We start from the raw sequence: 23,308 nt of genomic DNA on the forward strand, positions 1-23,308 counted from the left end.
CCTGTTGGAGTTGAAAGTAACTCCAGTAGATGCTTGTAGGGGAAGAAGGATTGAACCATATGTTAAGAAGGATCCTGAGGCTCAAGGAAAGTTGCTATGATTGCATAACTGTGCCCATCGTGGGCTGACAACGGGGGGTGGTTTGCCACAGGCTTGTTCTCCCTGCCCTAGATCCTAGGATAAGCATGGTAATTACTAATCACTTCTGCATCCGTGTGTGTGCGCGCGCGCATGCCTTGTGAGCGGCGCTTTCTACATCATCGGCAGTTAGGCTGCCTTTGTGTTCTCTGCTGGACCGTATGAGGGTCTTCTGGCAGAGATTAGGCCTCATGCAGGCCTGTGGTCTCAGCAGCAGGGCCTGGCTCCCGCTTGGTGGACAGCAAACATCTGTTGAACAAATGAGTGTTCTGGGGCAGGAACAAAAAGGTCTTCTGGGGCAGGAAAGAACGGTGCCAGGTGTGTTCCTTCATGATTGTTGACCCAGGGTAGGTTCTCAACCTCAGCGCTGGGCAGTGGGGGCCAGATGGTCCGCTGTGTATCCTCAACCCGCACCTGGTCAGCCCTCAGTCAGGGCTGGACCAATGGGGGAAGATCATCCCCTACTTGGGACTGACCCCTCGCCAGGGACCATGACAGTGACCGAGATTGATACCAGAGGGCTCTCCCTTTCCCACAGTCCCTTCCCACAGAGACCCACATGAAGCCAGATGGTGGTTTGGCAAGAGGAGTCAGAGAAAGGAATGGTCTAGAAGGGTCGGCAGGTGACAGCCGTCTGTTTTTAGAAGCCTGGCTTTACTGGTGCGCAGCTACGCCCATTGCTTTGCAGACCATCTATGGTTGCTTTGGAGCATAATTGCAACAGAGGTCATATGGCCTGCAAAGCCAAAAATATTTACTGTCTGGCCCCTTGCAGAAACAAGTTTGCCAACTCTAGCCTAGGAGAGATTAGGATGTGCTTCAAGTTTCATTTACCCAAGGGAGCACTGGCTGTTAGGACCGAAAGCAGCCAAAACTCTAAGTCTACGGTGAGCCATTGCCTCCCTTTTTTTTTTTTCTCTGCATTTCCATAGCTCCTGAGCCCCTTCTCCCAATATAGTCTGTCTTGGGCCATGCACATGCTCAAGTTTAAGCTGCTATCCCGGTGAAGGTATTTGTATGGGTTTCCTGGGACTACTACTGAAACCAGCTTGGTGGTTTAAAAAAACAGAAATGGAAGTTCCCATCGTGGCTCAGTGGTTAACGAATCCAACTAGGAACCATGAGATTGTGGGTTTGTTCCCTGGCCTCACTCAGTGGGTTAAGGATCCATCCAGCGTGGCCATGAGCTGTGGTGTAGGTCGCAGATGCGGCTCGGATCCTGAGTTGCTGTGGCTGTTGTGTAGGCTGGTGGCTACAGCTCCTATTAGACCCCTAGCCTGGGAACCTCCATATGCCACAGGTGCAGCCCTAGAAAAGACAAAAAAACAAAAAGAGAAATACATTCTTTCTCGGTGCCAGAGGCCAAAAGTCTGAGGTGGGTTTCTCTGGGCTGAAATCGAGGCGTCAGCAGGGCCAGTCCTCTCCCAGAGGCTCTAGGGGAGAGTCTGTTCTTTGCCTTTTGTGACTCCTGGTGGCCGACAGGCATTCCTTGGCTATGGCTGCATCACTGCGATCTTTGACACATCACTTCCTCCTCTTCTGTGTGTCTGAAATCTCTCTGTCTCCCTCTTAATAAGGCAAGTGACCATGTTTAGGGCCCACCTAGATGATCCACATGAATCTCCCCCGCTCGAGGTCTTTAACTGGATCCCATCTGCAGAGTCCCTTTGGCCAAGAAGGGAATATAGTCACCAGTTCCAGGAATGAGGACGGGGCATCTCTGGGAGCCCTTGTCAAGCCAACCACAGAGCTGCTGAAAGGGGCCAAAATGCTGCTTTGAGCCACCAAGGGCCCCTGATAGTAAGGACACTGGGGTCGCAGGGAACCCCCACCAGACCTCTTCACCAGCATTGAGAAGCTAGAGCCACAGAGCCCAGGCATCTGCCCTTCTGTATTTCTCTCCATGGATCCACGCTCACTGTCCACCTGCCTTCCACTGCCTCACTCCCAGGCCACATGTCTGGTTCTAGCCACTAGTAAGAACCAACCAGCTTTCTTTAAATTTCTGGGGGAATGAGTGTGATTAGCTCAATATAGGTCAGATGTCCACTCGTCTACTCAGCATTAGCCAGTGTGTAGGCCTGGGGTGGGCGGTCCCTGTGGTCCATAGGAGGCTCCGAGGGCCCACCCCTGTGGGTAGGGGCAGATCGAGACAAGGGCTGTGGACTCACCGAGACCCCAAAACATGCTGAGAACAGCCCAGCCATGCTGCTTCTTTGGGGGGACATTGCTCACCCTTGAGCTGATCTGGCCTGCATCACTCAGCCTTGGGGGTACCCTTTTATTTTTCTGGCCATGCCCATGGCATGTGGAAGTTTCCAGGCCAGGGACTGAACCTGCACCACAGCAGTGACAGTATTGGATCTTTAACCCACTGAGCCACCAAGGAACTCCGCTATTGGGAGTACCTTTGACCTCACTTCATGTCCAAGTTCCTGGGGCAGGTCTCTCTGGAACACGCATGTATTCATAATCTGTCTGTCCTAGCCCAGTGCCAGGAGAATGCTGGCAGCCAGAAACATTTATAGATTGAACAGAAAGGACCTCCGGGGGCAATGCCCACACTGCCGCTCCGAGCACGCCGCCTGCCCTGCTACTTCCCTGGGACCCCTGCCTCCTAGATGGTCCTCCAGGAAGGCTCTTGTGGAGCCCAGTGCAAATGGGATGGAACAGCGAAAGAAATGTGCCTGCTGCTGTCCCCAGAAGACAGGCTCAGGTTCCAAGGCTTGACTGCTCAAGTTCAGTGGGCTCTTCCCCTGCTAATGGGCATCCTGTGTCTGCTGGAGGAGGACACAGGGCCCCAGACAGCACTGGGAGTCTCCTCTGGGGAAAGTGAGACCTTGTGTGTCCTGTGTCGAGGCCAGGGTCACATGCCCCCAGGCCCATCACTAAGGCCATGTGATGTTCGCCCAGGCCTGGGCCACCTGCCATGCTGAAGGGCTTTGGGGTTGGATGCTGTCCCCAGAGATGGAGTGGAGCTGTTAAGAGAAGGTGCGGAGGGACAGTGTCAGCAGAAATCATCGGCCGTGGTCAGCCATCCCAGAGCCTTGCCTTCCGTACCAGGTGCCACTGTCACAGGTGCCGAGGGCAGCTCCTCCAAGGAATGCGTGGGCTTGGACCATTTCTTGTCATTGCTTATTAATGGGTAGTGAGAGGAGGCGACTCTGATGTCCTTGGCAAGGCCACACAATTGGCTTCCTGTTTGGAAGGGTCTTGTCGGCCAGAGAGCTGGCGGACAGAGGCTGGCCAGAGCACACAGCATTCGGTTGAGAACGGCCACCTGCTCCCTCCCAGTGCTCCACCCGGGCCCTCCATGCTGGGCTTTTTTTTTTTTCCCCCCAAATTGAGATGTAATTCACATCCCATAAAATTCCTTCCTTCTCTCTCTCTCCCTCCCTGTCTTTTTACAGCTGCGTCTGCAGCATATGTAAGTTCCTAGGTCAGGGATAGAATCCATGCCACAGGAGTAAACAGAGCTACAGCAGCAATAACACTGGATCCTTAACCCTCTGATCCACCAGGGAACTCCTAAAATTCCCTCTCTTAAAAGTGGACAACACTGGGAGTTCCTATCATGGCTCAGCGGAAACAAATCTGACTAGCATCCATGAGGATGTAGGTTCAATCCCTGGCCTCGCTCAGTGGGTCAAGGATCCGGCATTGCCATGAGCTGTGGGGTAGGTTGCAGACTCGGCTTGGATCCTGCGTTGCTGTGGCTGTGGCGTAGGCTGGCAGCTACAGCTCCGATTCAGCCCCTATCCTGGGAACCTCCATATGCTGCGGGTGCAGCCCTGAAAAAAGAGAAAGACCAAAAAAAAGTGGACAACTCCATGGTTTTTGGTATATTCACAGCATTGTGCGACCATCACCATAGTCTAATTCCAGAACATTTCCACCCTCTGGAAAGAAACAGTGTCCCCATTTGCAGTCACTCTCCAGCCCTTCTTCCCCAGCCCCTGGCAACCACCAACTTGTTTCCTGTTCCTGGATTTGCCTGTTTTGGACATTTCACGTAAATGGAATCACACACCACATGACCTGCCTTGTGAACTTGGAAAGGAGGACGGCCCCATGGACGGCACCTCTGTGCCTCTAACTGGGAATGAGTCCAGCTGCAGCAGCTTAAATGGTCCTTAGAAATCAATCTGTGACTGCTTCTCCCCTGCAAAGTCTAAGTTGGCTTTGCATCTTCATTCTTCTTTTATGGACTATACCCAATAAGCAGACTTTGTCATAGGTGAATACATGAGTGACTTGCCATATTGAGAAGCTACCTATAAGGATAACTGTGTGGAATGGGTGTTATTCATTGAACTCTAGCTAGTTCTGGGGGGGAAGGGGGGTGAGCTTGGGGACCCCAGGGTCCTCCACTCTTAGAAGTGAGAGCGCCTACAAGGAGGTCAGCCTCAGAAAAGAGGTCAGTGTCAAACCAGGGCTCCCTCTTGGAGAAACTTGGGATTAAAAGAGGTCAAAGAGGAATGCCTGCTTTCTGTGACCTACTCTTAGCCACTGCTGTCAGAGGGTTGCATGCTCTGGGGAGTGCTGCCCTGGTACCCTGAGAGAGCTGTTCTGCTCCCCCCTTTAACTTTGTTAACAGCATCCATACCATTATCCATGGAGGCAGAGACACCAGTTGAAAAATAGAGCCTTATTTTATTTGCCATTCTTCTTTTTTTTTTTTTTTTTCTGTCTTTTTTTGGGGGGCCGCTCCTGCAGCATATGGAGGTTCCCAGGCTAGGGGTCTAATCAGAGCTGTAGTTGCTGGCTTCCATCACAGCCACAGCCACGCCAGATCTGAGCCGCGTCTGCGACCTACACCACAGCTCACGGAAACACCGGATCTTCAACCCACTGAGCGAGGCCAGGGATCTATCCTGCAACCTCATGGTTCCTAGTCGGATTCGTCTCCACTGTGCCACAAGTGGAACTCCCATTTTTCGCCATTCTCTGTGCTCAGCACTTTGTATTTCTTACCCCACTTAATCCATACAGAATCCTCACTAGGCAGCTACTGTATTTTACAGATAAAGTTAGATTAGATCAGTGGTTCTTGGGGTGATCCCCACCCCCACCCCAGGGGACACTGGACGATGTCTAGGGACATTTGGGGTTGTCACAACTGGCATCCAATAGATGGGGGCCAGGGAGGCTGCTCCACCCCCCACAGCACCTGGGATGGTCCTGTGGAGGATGACCGGCCTGGTGTCAGCAGTGTGGAAGGGAGAGGGGCTGTATCGGATACACACTTCCCAACTTCTGGCCGTGGCTTTGCCCTTCCACCAATCCTAGATTAATTCATGGCCTTTCCAAAAGCCCTTAATAGAGTAGGCCACTGGACTGGAGCTTAACTAGTAGAGAATTGGGGATCACTGTCCCCCATTTTTTTATCCCCTTGTGCACTGTATTTTCAGTAACTGAAGCTAAGATATTCAGCACTAACATCTCAGAGCTGGAAGAGCCTGCTGCTCCTGCTGGCAGGTGTAAACCCAGAGCCCGTGGCTTCTCCAGGGAGGGGTGCGCCTCCAGGATTCTGTAGACGCAAGAGGAACCAGCTGGGCCCAGCGGCTGAGAGCCAGAGTCACGGCCTGGGGCCAGAGTGCCCGAGACCCTCGCTGCAACCCGGACAAAGGCGCCCATTCCGGCTTTCCTCTCTCTCCCACTAGGCATGCCATACGGCAGCCGAGAGAACTCCCTCCTCTACTCCGAGATCCCCAGGAAGGTCCGCAAGGAGGCGCTGCTGCTCCTGTCCTGGAAGCAGATGCTGGATCACTTCCAGGTGAGCTGCAGGTGTCGGGCCCTCCATCAGGCCACAGGTGGCTTCTGTGGGCCCCACACCCCTGAGGGGCCCCAGCCCACTGTCCCACAGAGAAGACCCGGCCCTGGATACCTACGTGATGCCCTCTCTCCTCTCTCACTCCACACCCACGCCAGCTTGTATCAGAAGCACCTCTTCCTTTTAAATGCCTCACCAAAGGCATGGAAGTGACTTGGACCAAGACCCTTTTATGAAAACTTAGCTAATAGTGAATGCTGTCCAAAGGTGCCTCACCTCCCAGGAAGAGAAGGCCGGTGAGCGGTGAGAGTGCCTTTGCACTGGCTTATATTAATTAATTTATTTATCTTGCTTTTTAGGGCTGCCCCCACGGCATATGGAAGTTCCCAGGCTAGGGGTCAAATCAGACCTGTAGGGGCTGGCCTATGCCACAGCCACAACCATACCGGATATGAGCTGCATTTGCGACCTATACCACAGCTCACAGCAACGCTGGATCCTTAACCCACTGAACAAGGCCAGGGATCAAACCTGCATCCTCATGGATGCTAGTCAGATATGTTTCCACTGAACCACGACGGTAACTCCCAACATTGATTAATTTTTGACCATAAATATAATTTGTCCATAGCAGGGGTGCCTTGCCCATGCAGCCACTCACCCTTTTGCCTGTCCCCTGTCCCAGACAGTAACCAAGCCAACCAACTCCCTTGTACATAGCTTTCCTTGCAGCATGGGGCTAGTTTTGATTTGGATTCTGCTCTTTAAAAACACATTTCTTTTGTATCATTTTTTATTAGATTGCACACATTAGTGATCTTGTAAGATATTTGTCTTTCTCTGTCTGACTTAGTATGAAAATCTCTAGGTCCATTCATGTTGCTGGAAATGGCATTATTTCATTCTTTCTTTGGCTGAGTAATATTACATCATGTATATGTACCACATTTTTTTTTTTCTGCTTTTTAGGGCCTCACATGTGGAAGATCCCAGCCTAGGGGTAGAATCGGAGCTGCAATTGCCGGCCTATGCCACAGCAACACAGTATCCAAGCTGCATCTGTGACCTACACCACATTTCATGGCAATGGCACCTCCTTACCCACTGAGAGGGGCCAGGCATCAAACCTGCGTCCTCATGGATACTAGTTGGGCTCGTTACCACTGAGCTACAGTGAGAACTCCAGTGTACCATATGTTTTTTATCCATCCCTCAACTGTACTACAATACAATTTTTTTAAAAAAATTCATTTTTTCGGGCGTTCCCATTGTGGTGAAGCGGAAACGAATCCACTAGTATCCATGAGAATATGGATTCGATCCCTGGTCTTGCTCATAGGGTTAAGGCTCTGGCATTGCCGTGAGCTGTGGTGTAAGTTGCAGATGCAGCTCCGCTCTGGTGTGGCTGTGGCTGTGGTGTAAGCCAGCAGCTATAGCTCTGATTCAGCTCCTAGCCTGCGAACCTGCACCTGCCACAGGTGCGGCCCTAAAAAAAAAGCAAAAAAAATTAAAAATGCACTTCTCCCCTTTAACCTTCCTCAGCATGTCTGTATCATCTTCACAATTCTCAGGGCAGCTGCATGGCATTCACCGTAGTTTGCCCACCCCACCCAAGGTCAGGTGTTCCAGTGGTCAGGTGGTCCTGCATTTGCCCCCACCCCTACCCATGCAGAGAGTAGGAAAGCCCAGCAGTGGGTGCGTTCAGAGAGACTGTTCTCCCAGGAAGGGGTTGTGACCAGGACGAGAGGGAGGGGGTCTGTAGGATGGCACTGGGGACAGGTGAGGAGTGTCCCAGTGATGTCCCTCTGGACCCCCTGTCTGGGAGAGATCAGGTGGGGAATGATGGGGCAGAGGGGGAGGAGCTCCCCCTGTGCTGGACTATGGCCAGGGTACTGGGGCCTCTGATGTGGGTGTACCGTCCCCTCTCGTGTCCCCAGGCCACGCCCCACCACGGGGTCTACTCCCGGGAAGAGGAGCTCCTGCGGGAGCGGAAGCGCCTGGGCGTCTTCGGCATCACCTCCTATGATTTCCACAGCGAGAGCGGCCTCTTCCTCTTCCAGGCCAGCAACAGCCTCTTCCACTGTCGGGACGGTGGCAAGAATGGCTTCATGGTGAGCCCTGCTCTCTGGCGGGGGGGGGGGGGGGACGACGTGAGGGGGCGGCATCCTGCCCCCCTGAGCCAGGCCTCTCTGTCCCCAGGTGTCCCCCATGAAGCCCCTGGAAATCAAGACCCAGTGTTCTGGGCCCCGGATGGACCCCAAGATCTGCCCCGCCGACCCCGCCTTCTTCTCCTTCATCAACAACAGTGACCTGTGGGTGGCCAACATTGAGACGGGTGAGGAGCAGCGGCTGACCTTCTGTCACAGAGGTGAGGCCAGGCAGAGGACGCCACGCTTCTGGCCCAGGGTGGGTGGGAACCTGCACCCCGTGTGGTCTGTGGGCCAGACCTGGGCCAGCACTTCTGTGGATAGCCGTCACAGACACCAGTCCAGCTTCTAGACAGACCCCTGCCCCTGACTGCACTCCCTGCTGGACCACGGGCATCTCCCCAGACCTTCCCGTGGCCCTCATCTGGCCTCAGAGTCCAGCTGACCGGCGTGTGGTCTTCCTCTGTTTGAATCTGCCGGACCACGGTGCCTGACGTCCCCACCAGATGCTTGTTTGTGCCCCTCTGTTCATCTCAGCCCCTCCTGCCTCTACTCTCCTGTCAGACTCAGAACTCAACTGACCTTGGTTTTCCCTGAGGCCCCTGCTTGCCAGAAGTGACATCACCTTCCTATGGATATCTGCGGAACTGAACCGCTTGTGGCCTCTGACCCCTGCTTCCCGTCCTGCCCCATAGCCCCAGCGCCTCCTCTCTAAACCTGAGCTTCTCAGCCAGGGGCCACTCGGACACTGGCCTTGTGTCAAGACATTTTGAGCGGTCACCGCTGGGTGAGGGTGCTCCAGGCATAGAGTGAGTGGGGACACAGGTGCTGCCTCTCACCCCATAGTGCTCCACAGAGGATGGCCAGCCCAATGTCAGCAGTGCAAGGGGAAGAAGCCCTGCTCTAAACCAGACTCCTCATCTCTCATCCGGCTCTCTCTCCGCCCCCCCCAGGCTTGTCTAGTGTCCTTGATGACCCCAAATCTGCGGGTGTAGCCACCTTTGTCATCCAGGAAGAATTTGACCGCTTCACTGGCTACTGGTGGTGTCCCACAGCCTCCTGGGAAGGTAAGTGTCTTTCCATTTTTAAAAATGCTTCTGCACACACTTTTTTCATTAACAGAGTCACAGTCTACGTGTTCGTCTGCTCTTTGATGTCTTCACTTAAAATAAACCTCGGCATCCTTCCTCTCGACATCCGTGTCAGTCTTTTCAGGCTGCTGTGACAGAATTCCACAGCTAGGGTAGCTTGTGAGCAGCAGGTGTTTATTTCTCACTATTGCAGGGGCTGGAGGTCCAAGACCAAGGCAGATTTGGTGTCTGGTGAGGGCCTCGCCCTGGTTCAGAGGTGCTGTCTTAGCATCCCGTCCTCATGTGGCGAAGGGACAGGGAGCTCTCTGGGGTCCCTATAAAAGGGCACTACTGACCCCCTTCCTGAGGGCTCCACCCTCACAACCGGCTCTCTTCCCAAAGGTCCCGCCTCCAAATACACTACATTGGGGGGGTAGGATCTAACATGTGAATCCTGGGGGGGACACAGACATTCAGTCCATTGTGGTCAACATATAGAGAATCCTTCCATTCTGGGGGGCTTGGCTGTTTCACCGTCGGCTTAGCAAGTCCACGCTGATGGACACTTTGGGGTTTTGGTTCTACTTCAATGTTAGAAATAATACTCCGGGGAACCTTCATATGTTTATCCTGGTGACCTCCTGGGAGTATATGAACGGTTCTCAACCTGGGGTGGTTCTGCTCCTCCAGGGGACACTGGGCCATATCTGGGGACGTCTGTGGTTGTCATGACTGGAGGTATTGACATTGAGGCATTGAGAGGCTTAGGGGCCGGGGATGCTCTTGGCACACCCCACAGGGCCCAGGACTGCCCCCCACCGAGAACAACCCGGCCCCAGGGTGGCAGTGCCAAGTATCGGAGATCCTGCCTTAGAGCAAGTTCCAGCTGTAAGAGAAGCTGAGGCTACATGCATCTTCAAGCTTGATGGATTTTGGCAACAGGTTATGAAAGAAGCCAGATCAGCAGGCCCTTTCGTATCTGTTTCTCTGCCCTGCACATAAGGTGGGGGTGTCTTACCTGCTCCCTGTTCAGTCTGTGTTCAGTCTGCGTTCAGTCTGCCTTCTGAGCCTGGGGAGAGTCATTTCCCCAGGGCATGTGAGTAGCGTCAGGCTTTTGGCTGCGTGAGCAGGAGCGGCCCTGAGGCCTCCTTGTTGGCCAGGATCACCCCTCCCTCAACCTCTGCCCTGTGCCAGTCCTCCACGGCTCACAGAGTTCATCCCCAGCCTTCGCGCCTCTGTGTGTGTCAGTGGGGTGTGTGGCCTCGAAAGCCAGGCTCCCAGGTATCAAGCTGTTGCAGCCAAGGGCCATCCACTGTTGCAGCCAAGGGCCACCTCGCCTGCTGTTCACTCCTGCCTTTACATCACTTCGCCTTTTCCTTAAATTGATTTGAAAAGATAATTTTATAGGCCTACCACAAATAGAAGCTAGGCATTAAAACCATGCAGTGGAGGAGTTCCCTGGTAGCTCAGTGGTTTAAGGATCCGGTGTTGTCACTGCCCTGGCACAGGTTCGATCCCTGGCCTGGAAATTTCTGCATGCTGAAGGCACGGCCAAAAAAAAAAATGAGAGAAAGCAGCACCATACGTTGTACCTGGCACGCAGGAAAAGAAGGAGTTGTCGGCATCAGCTGTCTAAGTGCTGCTGGCATTGCCGACACCTAGATGGAATTGGCATGTTTCTGGGGAGGACACCGCCTGCACTCCTCCATCTGCGCCAGGGTCTTCGACCACAACAGCACTGCCTGTGCCCCATGGTCTGTATCTCTGGGGAAAAGGGCTCCCAGTCAGGAGTCAGGGTCCTGGATCAGATCACTCTTACCCTCTGCTTGCCTGAAGCAAGTGACTGTCCCACTTTGGCTTCCTGGTCTGTAAAATGAAGTTTCTCCTCCCCTGCCCTGTAGATGCAGAGGCCAGATCATTCTCTGTGAAGGCCATGATGACTCAGTGTCACTTGAGTTGTGACAACCACAGATGTCTCCGAACATTGCCACATGTCCCCTGGGGGTCCAGAATGGCCCCTGGTTGAGACCCACTGGTCTCGATGGCATCAGGATACAAACTCTGCTATTCTAAGGCAGCGCAGAACCGCCAGTGCTGTGGCCAGGGGATGCTCACCCCTTGTCCTGTCCCCCCTCCTCATCCCACACAGACCATGGCAACCCGAGAGTTTTCACTGGTTGATGAACTTAGGACCCTGGAATGACCTGAGCCCAGTGGACAGGCACGTGAGCCCTCCGTGCCAAATGGGAGCCACAGCACTGCCACTCCCTCACCATGGGCTTCCAGCCCCCCCCACCTCCAGTGCCCCACAGAGTGGGTGTGGAGATGGCAGCCTGCAGGCGGGTGAGCTTGCCCGAGGTCTGCGGATGTGGTTGGTCTGTGGATGTGGTTGGTCTGTCCAGAGTCAGGCAAGGGTACAAGAGGCAGGTGGGGACCTTTATCAGCTGCCAAGGAAGGAACGGCCGTGGGTTCTGTCCCCTTGACATTGGTATTGCCAATCTCTATGCCCCTTGCTAAGCTGTCAGCTCCCAGTGATCCGCTTATTTCTCATGACAACTTTCACTTGAATCCCCTCCGAGCCCCAAGTGCAAGTCTGCTTGGCGGCCGTCACCAAGTTCCATGGACGGGGCGGCTCAGACAGACGTTCTCTGGCTCGCAGTCTGGAGGCCAGACCTCTGAGATGGAGGTGTTGGCAGGTTTGGCCTCTGAGGCCCCTCTCCTCGGCTTCCAGACGGCCGCCTGCTTCTCGTATCCTCCAGTGGTGTCTCTCTGCGTGTCTGTCCTAATCTCTTCTTCTAGGCTCACAGACATACTGGACCAGGGCCACCCTCAGGGCCTCATTTCAACCTGCTCACCCCTGTAAAGACCTCTTCTCCAAATGCAGCCCCGTTCTGAAGTCCAGGGGTTCAGGCTGGAATGTAGGGCTTGGCTGGGGTGGCAGCTCAGCCCGTAGCCGCCCCCTGCAGTGCCACCTCTCTCGCCTTGCTCTCGGAGGAGCTCAGTTCTTGTTCCCGTTGTGCAGGGAGGGAAACGGGCCCCGAGAGGAAGTGGGGCAGGCTTCAGGTCTAGAGCTGGGGCTCCTGCCCCCAGGGACTGCTCTCACCTGCGCCCTGCTGTGACAGAGCAGAGGCTCCATGTGGGCCGGGGGGTGTGGGGTGACAGCAGGCACGCCCGGCACCCTCAGCGGCTCCCCTGCCCCCTGCCAGGTTCAGACGGCTGCAAGACGCTGCGAATCCTGTATGAGGAGGTCGACGAGTCTGAGGTGGAGATCATTCACGTGCCCTCTCCTGCGCTAGAGGAGAGGAAGACGGACTCCTACCGATACCCCAGGACAGGTGAGGGCCCAGGACAGATGCGGGTGGCCGAGTGGTGGTCTGAAGCCTCACAGAACACCGTGAGGCACCAAGCAGGATGGGCCCCTAGGACCCAGGCTGGGATGGAGAAGCAGTCTGGGCTCAGAAGCAAGAGCAGGGCCAGTGCCACCCTCAGTGGTGACCAGTGTCCTCCCTCGGGGCCCAGGAGGCAGTAGGAGCTCAGTGGAGGTGCGGGCCCCATCCCAGGGTGCATCACACACTCCCTGCCTTGGGAGAAGACAAAGTCTGCCCAGTGTCTCCAGAGAAGCCAGAGGGAGTTCCCTCATAGCTCAGTGGGTTAAGGTTCTAGCATTGTCACTGCAGCTGCTCAGATCGCTTCTGTGGCCCAGGTTTGATCCCTGGCCTGGGAAATTGCACGTGCTGTGGGCGTGGCCAAATTTTTAAAAAGAGAGGGAGAGAGAAGCCAGAAGTCCAGACTCACCCAAGAAACCTCCCAGTTCTTAAAGTCACTTGAACCATTTAAAAATGCTTAGTGAGGAGTTCCTGTCGTGGCGCAGTGGTTAACGAATCCGACTAGGAACCATGAGGTTGCGGGTTCGGTCCCTGCCCTTGCTCAGTGGGTTAACGATCCGGCGTTGCCGTGAGCTGTGGTGTAGGTTGCAGATGAGGCTCAGATCCCGCGTTGCTGTGGCTCTGGCGTAGGCCGGCAGCTACAGCTCCGATTCGACCCCTAGCCTGGGAACCTCCAAATGCTGCAGGAGCGGCCCAAGAAATAGCAAAAAGACAAAAAAAAAAAAAAAAAAAATGCTTAGTGAGCCACACAAAATACACATGCAGGCCAGATTCCATGTCTTCGGGACCTCTCTGGAAGCATACAAGAGACTCGTTCTTGCTAACCGCAGGCTGTGCCAGGCAGTGCCTTCCCATGGAAACTTCCAGTCCCTGGTGTAAGTGAGGAAGTCTTTTCCCTTCCCTTGTTGCAGAGACGAGAAAACGGAGCCTCCAAGACACTACCTGCCTGGGCGCTAGAGCCATGGGGGCCAGAGTTGGGAGTTGTCATAGAAATAACTGGGGCCTGAACTGAATCCCCTGGAGAGTGTGTTGTGGTGGCCCCAGTTTATAGAGCACCTGCGTCCTCTCAGCTGAGGACCAGTGGTGTCGCTGGGACACTGGCCACCTTCCTGCATCATTGGTGGCTTTTCTGTGGGCATGTGCTGTCTTTGCAGCCAGCTTTCAAGCTCTCGAAAGGCTGGGAGAGGGTGTCTTCCTCATGTCTGCAACTCCCCACGGCCCCCTCATCAGCACAGGTCTGACCTGTGTTCTTAAACAGCAAAGATGTTGCCACATCACCACTGGGACCAAGGTCCGGACCCAAAGTCAGAAAGTCCTGCCTGGGGGACTTTGGGCCCAGGCCAGAGAGACCTTTGGACACCCGATGCCTTCCCCTCCTACATGCCATCTGTGTCACCATCTCGTGAGCATCACCCCGCAGCTGCCACCCCAACACCTGCCGTCAACCCTCTGGGCCACACCCACCAGGTCCACCTTGCTTTGTTTCCACAGGCAGCAAGAATCCCAAGATCGCCTTGAAACTGGCCGAGTTTCAGACTGACAGTCAGGGCAAGGTAAGAGTGGCCAGGGCGCCAACTCCGGGCATGCGGAGAGGAAGGCCAGGATCCGTGTCGGGAGATGGTTGACAGCTGGGCAGCATCAGCAGGCTGCTTGCCATTCCAGGACAGGTTTTTTTTGTGGCCAACTGAACCTGCAGAGGGCACCATCCAGAGCCCCAGCTTTTGGGCCCTGCCGCCTGCCCTCTGAGCCCTGTCCCACCTGCCAACAGGCTATCCTAGCAAAGTACCACCAGGAGGCTTGAGCCACCGAAGTTTATGGCCTCCCAGTTCTGGAGGCTAAAAATCTGAAATCAAGATGTCAACTGGGCTGGTCCTTCTGAGGCCTTGAGGGAAGGATCTATCCCAGGCCGCCCTCCTTGGCTTGTGGATGGCTGCCTTCTCCCTATGTCTCGTTGCAAGACATTCTCTGCCTTTGAGGAGCCTGTGTCCACGTTTCCCCCCTTTTATAGGGACTTTGTCTGGTTGAATTCCCCCCCCCCCACCAGTACAACTTTATCTTATCACAACTGCAGGCACCCAGTTTCCAAGTAAGGCCCCGTCCTCAGGGACCAGGAGTGGGGACCCCTACATGTGAGAACATAGTGCCCCTCTAATAGTGGCCACCTCCTCCTGGGCAGCATGTGGCCAGGCCAACTGTGACCCAGGTCTGCCTTTCTTTTAGATCGTGTCGACGCAAGAAAAGGAGCTGGTGCAGCCCTTCAGGACGCTCTTCCCGAAGGTGGAGTACATTGCCAGGGCCGGCTGGACCCGGGATGGCAAGTAGTGAGTGTCTCCCTCACAAAATAGAAGGCATCCTTTTGCAGTCACTTTTTTCATTTTCTTTCTTTCTTTTTGGCTGCACCTGCAGCATGCAGAAATTCCCAGGGCAGGGATCAAGCCCCAGTCACAGCAGTGATGACACCGGATTCTTTAACCACTAGGCCACCAGGGAACTCCTATAATCACTTTCTACCCCTTCTGCCCAGATTAGGGGTCCATGGCTCTAAAAGAGGGCTCCATACCACTGCCCAGGGACCAAATCCAACCCTCTGCCCATTATTCTAAAGCCCACAAGCCAAGAATGGCCTGTACGTTTTGATTGCTCTGATTGTTTGATTGCCACAGCAAGTAGTGGCATGATGTGGGATCCCAGTTCCCAGACCAGGGATTGAACCTGGGCTGCAGTGGTGAGAGGGCTAAATCCTAGCCACTAGACAACCAGGGAGCTCTCTGGCTTGTACCTTTTCAAATGATGTATGTGGTGGCGGGGGGGGATGCGCACAGGATCCACAGGAAACTATTTCATCATTCGTGAAAATGATAGGACATCCCCATGTCCGTGTCCATATATAAAGTTTTATCGGCACACGGCCACACACAGTTTAAGAATCGTCTGTGGCCGCTCGTCCCACATCGGCAAGATTGAGTAGTTTTGGAAGAAATGGTGGCCCACAAAGTGGGCTTCTGGCCCCACTGGCCCCTTTCCTGAGAGCAGAGACTGCCCAGACCAAGGCTCCAGTCTTCGGCAGCCCCTGGGCTCTCACTGGGTCTCACATCCCCACGGTGCTGCTCGGATAGGGTTCTACTTGTCCTGCCTTTATGTTGAGATTGGGCTTTTCCGCCTGTAACCCTGACAGGTCTCCATTAAAAATACATTTAAGTTAAGAAACTCTCAGGAGTTCCCTGGTAGTCTAGCAGATAGGACTCGGCGCTTTCACCCCTGAGGCCTGGGTTCAGTCCTGCTCTGGAAACTGAGGTCTCACATCAGGCTGCTACATGCTGCAGCATGCCGCAGACCAAAAACAAAAAAACAAAAAAAAGGGGAAGGAAGGAGGGAGAAAAGAAGGAAAGAGAGAGAGAAGGAGAGAAAGAGGAAGGAAGAAAAGGAAGGGAGGGAGAAAGAAACTAACTGTCCACTTAGAGCAAAATATGAAACAAAAGATAAAGGTTGAGGATTTGGCAGAAGTTGCCAAAGTTTACAAAACGCTGCTCTAAGACTTAGTGATGGGAGGTGTTTCCAGCTGCGTCCGCACCCCGCACCCCCCGAGCCGTGGGCCAGCCAGGAGGCCTCTGTGTGCGGCAGGGTCGCCTGCTCAGCTGTCAGTGAAGAGGCAACAGAGGAGTGTTCTGGTCATACACAAGTTTGGAAAGGAGGGCATCGGTGCCCCGCTGGCCTCCGCTGGCCCCAGAGGCCTGGATCTTCTCTCGTTTCGCCCTCCAGTGCCTGGGCCATGTTCCTGGACCGGCCCCAGCAGCGGCTCCAGCTTGTCCTCCTGCCCCCGGCCCTGTTCATCCCCACCACCGAGAGTGAGGAGCAGCGGGCAGCCCTCGCCAGAGCCGTGCCCAGGAACGTCCAGCCGTATGTCGTGTATGAGGAGGTCACCGACGTGTGGATCAACGTAAGGGCAGGGGTGTGCATCCCTTGTCCCCGGCCCCAGGTCCCCAGCTGGGCGGGGGCTGGTGACATGGAGAAGCCAGCTCGGGAGCGAGCGCCCCTGGGGTTTGCCCTCCACGCCAGGCTCTCAGAGCCGCCCCTTCCTCAAGGGCCCTGTGTCTGCCTCCCCCACTCCGCTCCCCACCTCCTGACGCGTCCTCTCTCTGCCCGGACAGGTTCACGACATCTTCTATCCCTTCCCCCAACCAGAGGGAGAGGACGAGCTCTGCTTCATCCGCGCCAACGAGTGTAAGACCGGCTTCTGCCACCTGTACAAAGTCACTGCTGTTCTGAAGCCCCACAGCTACGACTGGACCCAGCCCTTCAACCCTGGGGAAGGTGAGCCAGCCTGACTCACGCCTCGCTCAGCAGTCACCACCTGTGGCTCAGTGCACGGTTTGTTCCACGGGTCCCGCCCCACCACCCAGCCTGCTGGTCCCAGAGGGAGCGGTGCTGATGAGTAAGAGGCCAGCCTTTCCCAAAGCCATTCCTGGGCTGGCAGCATCATCACAGCCAGCAGCAGGTTTATTCAGGCAGCGGTATTTATTAAGCATCTACTACATGCCAGGCCCTGTGCACCCCAAGGCCGACCGCCCGTCTTCTGTAAGTAAAGCTTTATTGGCACACAGTCACGCACATGCATTGACGTGTTGTCTGGCTGTTTTCATGTCTTGACGGCAAGCAGTTACAGTGTTTCCCAAGCTGAAAATATTTGCTGTCTGGCTGTTTATGGTAAAAGCTGTTCTACTCTAGTGGAGAAAGAAGGCAGGCATCCAAAGACAGTGGAAGATGCTGTCTCGGGAGTGATGAGCTCTGCGAGGGAAAATGCAGCAGGGTGAAAGGTTAGGGAGAGGGGGCCCTTCTTTCCAAAAGGGAGGCCAGGAGCACGTCTGGATAATGTGCCAGAAAAGAGACCTGGTGGAGGTGGTAGAGGCAGCCATACAGAGCCTCCAAGCTGTGGATACAGCCCGTGCAAAGGCCCTGGGGCAGGAGAAACACTGAGGAGGCCTGTGTGGCTGGAGCAGTTGGGGGCAACAGGGGGGCAGGTGGGCAGCCAGGGGGCAAGGAGGGGACACCCAGGTCAAGCAAGGCCTTGTGGGCCGGGAAGAGGACTAGAGCTTCCACCATTGATCTTACGTTGGTTTTAAGTGTGTCCTGTGGTTGTTCATGGAGCTGAACCTGAAGGTGAGGGGAAGTGACAAGGTCCGGGGTCAGGGAGAAGGGCTGAGATCGGACTCCAGATGTGCTTTGACTGCTGAGCCGACTCGGTTTGCAGGTCGATTGGGCTGGGGGCTGAGGCAGAGAGAGGAAGTGCGTGGACATCTGAAAGGTTTCTGGGAGTCTAGCCTAACACAGAAACACTGAGAGGGATGGTGCGGGAGAGGAAAATGGAGTTGGGCTTTGTGTTCAAGTTGAAGCACCTGATTGGCAGGACTGCTCCACCCAGCTCTGTGGAGCAGGTGGAGCCAAGGTGGGGATGTGGGCGTCATGGCCTTTGGACAGGCTAGGCCGGAAGGGAGTGGCCTGAGTGACAAGCCAGGGATCTTGGAGCTTGGAGCAGTGTCTCTCCACCCACCCGCACTGCTGACATCAGGGCCAGGTTACTTTGTGGGGTGTCCTGGCCACCATCGGGTTGTGGGATATGGAGCAGCATTGCTGACCCCACCCACTCTATGCCAGGTGCCCCCTGGCCCTGACCACCACGGATGTACTCAGCCATTGCTCCTTGTCTCCTGTCATCCAGATGTCCCCAGTGAGTCCCAGGGCTTAGAGGCTATGTCTGCCACGGAGCCTGAGGCTGTCACCAGTGTGGAGACAGTCACTTGAGGGTGGTGTCGGTGGGAGCGCTTAGGGGGGCCCAAGGAGCCCGAGGGTTAGGAACTGGCCAAGCCACAAGCTACGGAGGGGTCAGGTGAGCTGGGGACTGAGGAATGACCACCGTCTGGGGTTGACCCTTGGGGTTGACTGTGGCCCATCACAGGCTCACTGAGCTGTCTCAAAGGAGCTTGTCAGTGTTTGCTTTTCAGTTTGTCTGGAAACCACTTCTTGTTGGAGATTTTGCTGGAGAAATCCTCATTCTGTCTCATTTTGTTTCTTTTCCTTTTTTTCTCTCTCTTTTTTTTTTTTTCTATCTTTTTTAGTTTCTTCCTTTCCTTTCTTTCTTTCTTGGTCTTTTTAGGGCCGCACCTGCAGCATACGGACATTCCCAGGCTAGGGGTGGAATTGGAGCTGCAGCTGCTGGTCTACGCCATAGCCACAGCAATGCCAGATCTGAGCCGTGTCTGTGACCTACACCACAGCTCATGGCAACGCCAGATCCTTAACCCATTGAGTGAGGCCAGGGATCAAACCTGCATCCTCATGGGTACTAGTCAGATTCGTTTCCACTGAGCCACGATGGGAACTCCTTCTTTTCCTTTTTCTTTTCTCATTCTGCCCCCTGACATGGGCCATACTGAGTTCTCATCCTGCCTTGTAGTTGTCGTGTGGAGCTCACAGCAAGCACCCCAGGGTCTCTGGCCTTTGGGTGGGCTGTCCGTTCTCCCTGTGTCCTTCACCACCTCCCTGCCTCAGGCTCCTGCCTGCTGGACAGAGACTGAATGGGCAGGAAGGCGAGGCCCAGCCACTTCCTTGCCGAAGGAATGGGTTCTTTTAGGGTGTCCCAGCCAAGTGGGAGGGTGGTCAGAAGGCAGGGGGGCTGGAAGAGGAGCAGGGATGGAGGAGGAGTGTGTCCCAGTGACACAGGTCACTCCATGGCAAGGGGCCTGTGAGAGAGGAGGAGAGTGGGCCCTGGTGTAGTTTGCGGGACCCTCAGACCAGGAGGAGCGTGGACTTGAGCCCAGAAGGCCGAGGAGACTCAGAGCAAATTGGAGGGAGACAGGGCCAGCAGGCTGAGCCATGGCCCAGGCCTTCTGTGGGCCTCGTGGGGGCAGCAGGAGAACTGAGGGGCACAGAGGTTGTGGACGGGGAACAGGCACGTCACTGGGGCTGGCCCCAGAGTAGAGCTGTGTGAGACTCAGCTCCTACCTGCTTACTCCTCCGAAGGGCATCTTCAGCGTGAGTAGAGAGGGGCCTGTCCAGCCACTGGGAGTGCGGGGAGAGTGGAGCGTCTCTCCCTCCTGAGTCTTCTAGTGTCTAGTCACCTAGATGAGGTCTCTTCCCTGGAAGTTTCTGTCTGTGCACCCTGTGAATGTGTGTAGGACCTGGCTCTCCCCAGGTGACGGGGACAGCAGTTTGCCTTAGACCTGATAGGATGGAAGGAAAGGGTTGGGAGTTCCCGTCACGGTGCAGTGGAAACGAATCCGACTGGGAACCATGAGGTTGCAGGTTCAATCCCTGGTCCTGCTCAGTGGGTTAAGGATCTGGCGTTGCCGTGAGCTGTGGTGTAGTTTGCAGACGAGGCTCGGATCCCGCGTTGCTGTGGCTCTGGTGTAGGCCAGAGGCTACAACTCCGATTAGACCCCTAGCCTAGGAACCTCCATATGCTGCAGGTGTGGCCCTATAAAGACAAAAGACCAAAAAAAAAAAAAAAAAAAAAAAAAGGGTAGCCACTGCTTATAAACTGTCATAATCATTTCTCATACATGTCCATAAATATTCTGTATTGTCATTTACCTGGTAGAAAGTTAAAATTGAGACCTACTCCCAGGAGTTCCCATTGTGGGTCAGTGGATTAAGAACCCAACTAGTATCCGTGAGGATGTGGATTTGATCCCTGGCTTCGTGCAATAGGTTAAAGATCCAGTGTTGCCATGAGCTGCGGTATAGGTCGCAGACGTGGCTCAGATCTGGCATTGCTGTAGCTATGGTGTCAGGCCAGCAGCTGCAGCTCCAATTCAGCCCTTAGCCTGGGAACTTCCATGTACTGCCGGTGCAGCCCTAAAAAAAAAAAAAAAAGATTTATCCTCTCCCAAAAAACCTATGGTAACTCACCTGAGACCTTGCGCCACCCCGCTATTTTATTTTTACTCAGCTTTTATTTTTATTTATTCATTTAGTTTTGCTTTTTAGGGCCGCACCTGTGCCATATGCAAGTTCCCAGGCTAGGGGTTGAATCGGAGCTGTAGCTGTCAGCCTACATACACCACAGCCACAACAACTCCAGATCCCTGACCCACTGAGTGAGGGCAGGGATCAAACCCGCATCCTCATAGATAGTATTTGGATTCATTTCCACTGTACCACAGCAGGAACTCCCACCCCACTATTTTAACGAAGCTCTGGTTCTTCATGGACGCAATGCATCCTAAGGGGTCACAGGTCTAGGGCCTAGAAGGTGGTGGTTTGCCCTTCAGAGTACTAAAATAGGGTGTTTTTGACAAAATGCGTATCCCTGGTTTTTCTGGGGGAATGCCAGCCCACCATCCACATAGTGGGAACCCCGCTCCCTGGGCCATGGTGTGGCAGGGCCCTGTACCATGCCTGGGGCCCATCACCTGGCTGCTCAGGCTCCTTGGCAAGTTTGTTTTGTGCTTTGAGTCCCCTTCACCACTCCAGGCTCCCTTCACCTCTTTTCCTTTCCTTACTTGCAGATGAATTTAAATGCCCCATCAAGGAGGAGATCGCACTGACCAGTGGTGAATGGGAGGTCTTGGCAAGGCACGGCTCCAAGGTACCAGTGTCTCCATGCATGCTTGTACACACATGTGGGCACAGACGCGCACACACACTCCCGCCGCCCACCCCCACACCCCCCACCACTCCTTCCTGCTCTGCTCACTGAGGGCCACGGGGGCTATGCTTCCCACCAGCTGTAGCCCGGGATCTGAGAGGCAGAGTGGTTTTGAGCAGCCTTTGCTGGATCCTGGTGGATGGGGCCCAGCCGGTTCACAGTGCCCCCTGGAGCATTCGCTTTAGCCTCCTGCTCCCTGAAACTACCTGTCCCCAGGTCAGCAGTGTGCAGGACACTGTCCCACAGCTTCCCGCCAGGGCCCACCCCTGCCTGCCCAGGATGCAGCAGCAGAGCTGAGATGTGGACCTTCCACTCCCTGATGCAAATCTCCTTCATAAAAACATGGTGACCAGAACATCTCCACTGGGGTCCAGGTCTACAAAATTCCATATTTCACAGAGATCCTTTGATCAAATGTCCTGGATCCCCACCTCACACCAGCAGGAAGGCTTCCTGGACCAAAGATTTAGACATAAAGAACTAAACCAGGAGTTCACACTGTGGTGCAGCAGGTTGGGGATCCAGCGTTATCTCTGTACCATCTCCTGTCACTGCTGTGGTGTGGGTATGATCCCTGGCCCGGGAACTTCTGCATGCTGCAGGATGGCCAAAAAAAAAGGAACTAAACCACAGGTGACCAGGAGGAGATGTAGGTGAACTCTTTTATAGTTAAGAGGTGGGGCCTGGGAGGGGGCAGTGTGCTGCCCGGGGCTGCCAGGAGAACGGGGCCGGGCACCCCTGGGCAGGCAGCACAGCCAGGCAGCATGGCTTGGCCTTTCTGGGGGACAGAGGCGGCACCTGTTAGCACATCAACCACGTCTCATCTGACCAGGCAGCCCCAGTTCTAGGTGTGGATATTAGGCCACCCTAGGGCCCACTTGAGAGGTTAACATACAAGTGTGTGTCGCTGCGCTCACAGGGGGAACTAAACGATTAGTAAATGCTCCAGGGGGAGAGAAGCGACATTGCTGTGTCTGGGTTCTGTGGTAACTGTGCCAATTGCACTGTGAGCACAACTGTCCCTACTCAGTGGCTCGGCTGTGGTTGAATCTCGGCGGAGACACCCCTATGCTCCTAGCTGAGCTCAGCACCTCTCTAACTGGGTACTAAGCCTCAGTGTCCTCACCTGTGACATGGGATAATCATATAGTTCTGATCCTCTCATCTTCACAGCACTTTCTCCCTCGGTGCCATGGACACTCGGGGCCAGTTATGGGCACCGTGGGTGTGGATCAGCCTCTCTGGCCCCCACCCCAAGTATGACTACCACAGATGCCCAGAGGCTGCCAGATGTCCCCTGGAGGGCACAATGGCTCTGGGCATGTACTTTTTTTTATTACTGTATTCGAAAAGTACAGTGATAGGAGTTCCTGTCATGGCTCAGTGGAAACGAATGACTAGTATCCATGAGGACGCAGGTTCCATCCCTGGCCTCACTCAGCAGGTTGAGGATCCGGCGTTGCCATAAGCTGTGGTGTAGGTCGCAGATGCAGCTCAAATCCTGCGTTACTATGGCTGTGGCGTAGGCTGGCAGCTATAGCTCTGATTCGACCCCTAGCCTGGGAACCTCCAGATGCCGCAGGTACGGCCCTCAAAAGACAAAAATGAAAAAAGAAAAGTACGTTGATAATGACATCACTTCACTGTTTGTTGTAAAAATTGAATTTTCCTAAATAATCTCTGTCCATCCTCACCCTAGACCTGCGTAACCTCCCCCCACCTCAGAGATGACCACGGTGGGAAATCACTGCACATCTTTCCTGTTTGCACCTGTCTCCATAGGAGCATCATTATTTTAGAGGATTTGTAGGGATTTTTTAGACAGTACAGTTTTATTTGACCACTGAGCATTGTGCCACAATTATGGAAGTAGTCTGGCTTTTGGACATTCAGGGTGTCACCACTTGAGTCTTGAGAACACTTGGAGCATCTTTGTGCCTTCATTTTGTTTGGTTTTGGTTCTTGGCTGCTGTGCACAGCAGCATGTTATGGAATCTCACTTCCCAGGCCAGGGATTGAATCCAGGCCACAGCAGTGAAAGCGGCTAATCTTAACCACTAGACCACCAAGGAACTACCATTTGTGCCTTTTTTTTTTTTTTTGCCTTTTTGCCTTTTTGCCTTTTTGCCTTTTCTAGGGCTGCTCCCGCA

At 54.4% G+C, this 23,308-nt stretch overlaps 1 protein-coding gene across 20 annotated transcripts in view; it reads left to right on the forward strand.

Annotated features, from left to right (window-relative positions):
• DPP9 (dipeptidyl peptidase 9) overlaps positions 1–23,308 on the forward strand; it is a 44,989-nt gene that overhangs the window by 8,476 nt on the left and 13,205 nt on the right. For 14 of the 20 annotated variants that reach the window (XR_014837762.1, XR_014837765.1, XR_014837767.1 and 11 more), the window contains 10 exons: positions 5,802–5,914; positions 7,849–8,022; positions 8,111–8,279; positions 9,012–9,125; positions 12,335–12,463; positions 14,006–14,067; positions 14,735–14,835; positions 16,274–16,451; positions 16,663–16,825; positions 21,019–21,098. Coding sequence is in view for 5 of the 20 variants with exons in the window: in XM_021084043.2 (XP_020939702.2) it covers positions 5,802–5,914; positions 7,849–8,022; positions 8,111–8,279; positions 9,012–9,125; positions 12,335–12,463; positions 14,006–14,067; positions 14,735–14,835; positions 16,274–16,451; positions 16,663–16,825; positions 21,019–21,098 (1,283 nt within the window). In the remaining 15 variants the exon portion in view is untranslated. Of the gene's footprint in view, positions 1–5,801; positions 5,915–7,848; positions 8,023–8,110; positions 8,280–9,011; positions 9,126–12,334; positions 12,464–14,005; positions 14,068–14,734; positions 14,836–16,273; positions 16,452–16,662; positions 18,771–19,864 lie in introns of all 20 variants that reach the window. The other 6 variants (XR_014837771.1, XR_014837772.1, XR_014837773.1 and 3 more) reach the window with 4 other exon arrangements.

The sequence above is a fragment of the Sus scrofa genome, chromosome 2 (genome assembly GCF_054392235.1).
Source record: "Sus scrofa isolate SSC_HxYL_T2T_F1_AM1 chromosome 2, Sscrofa_HxYL_maternal_Yorkshire_Landrace_v2.0, whole genome shotgun sequence".
NCBI lineage: Eukaryota > Metazoa > Chordata > Mammalia > Artiodactyla > Suidae > Sus > Sus scrofa.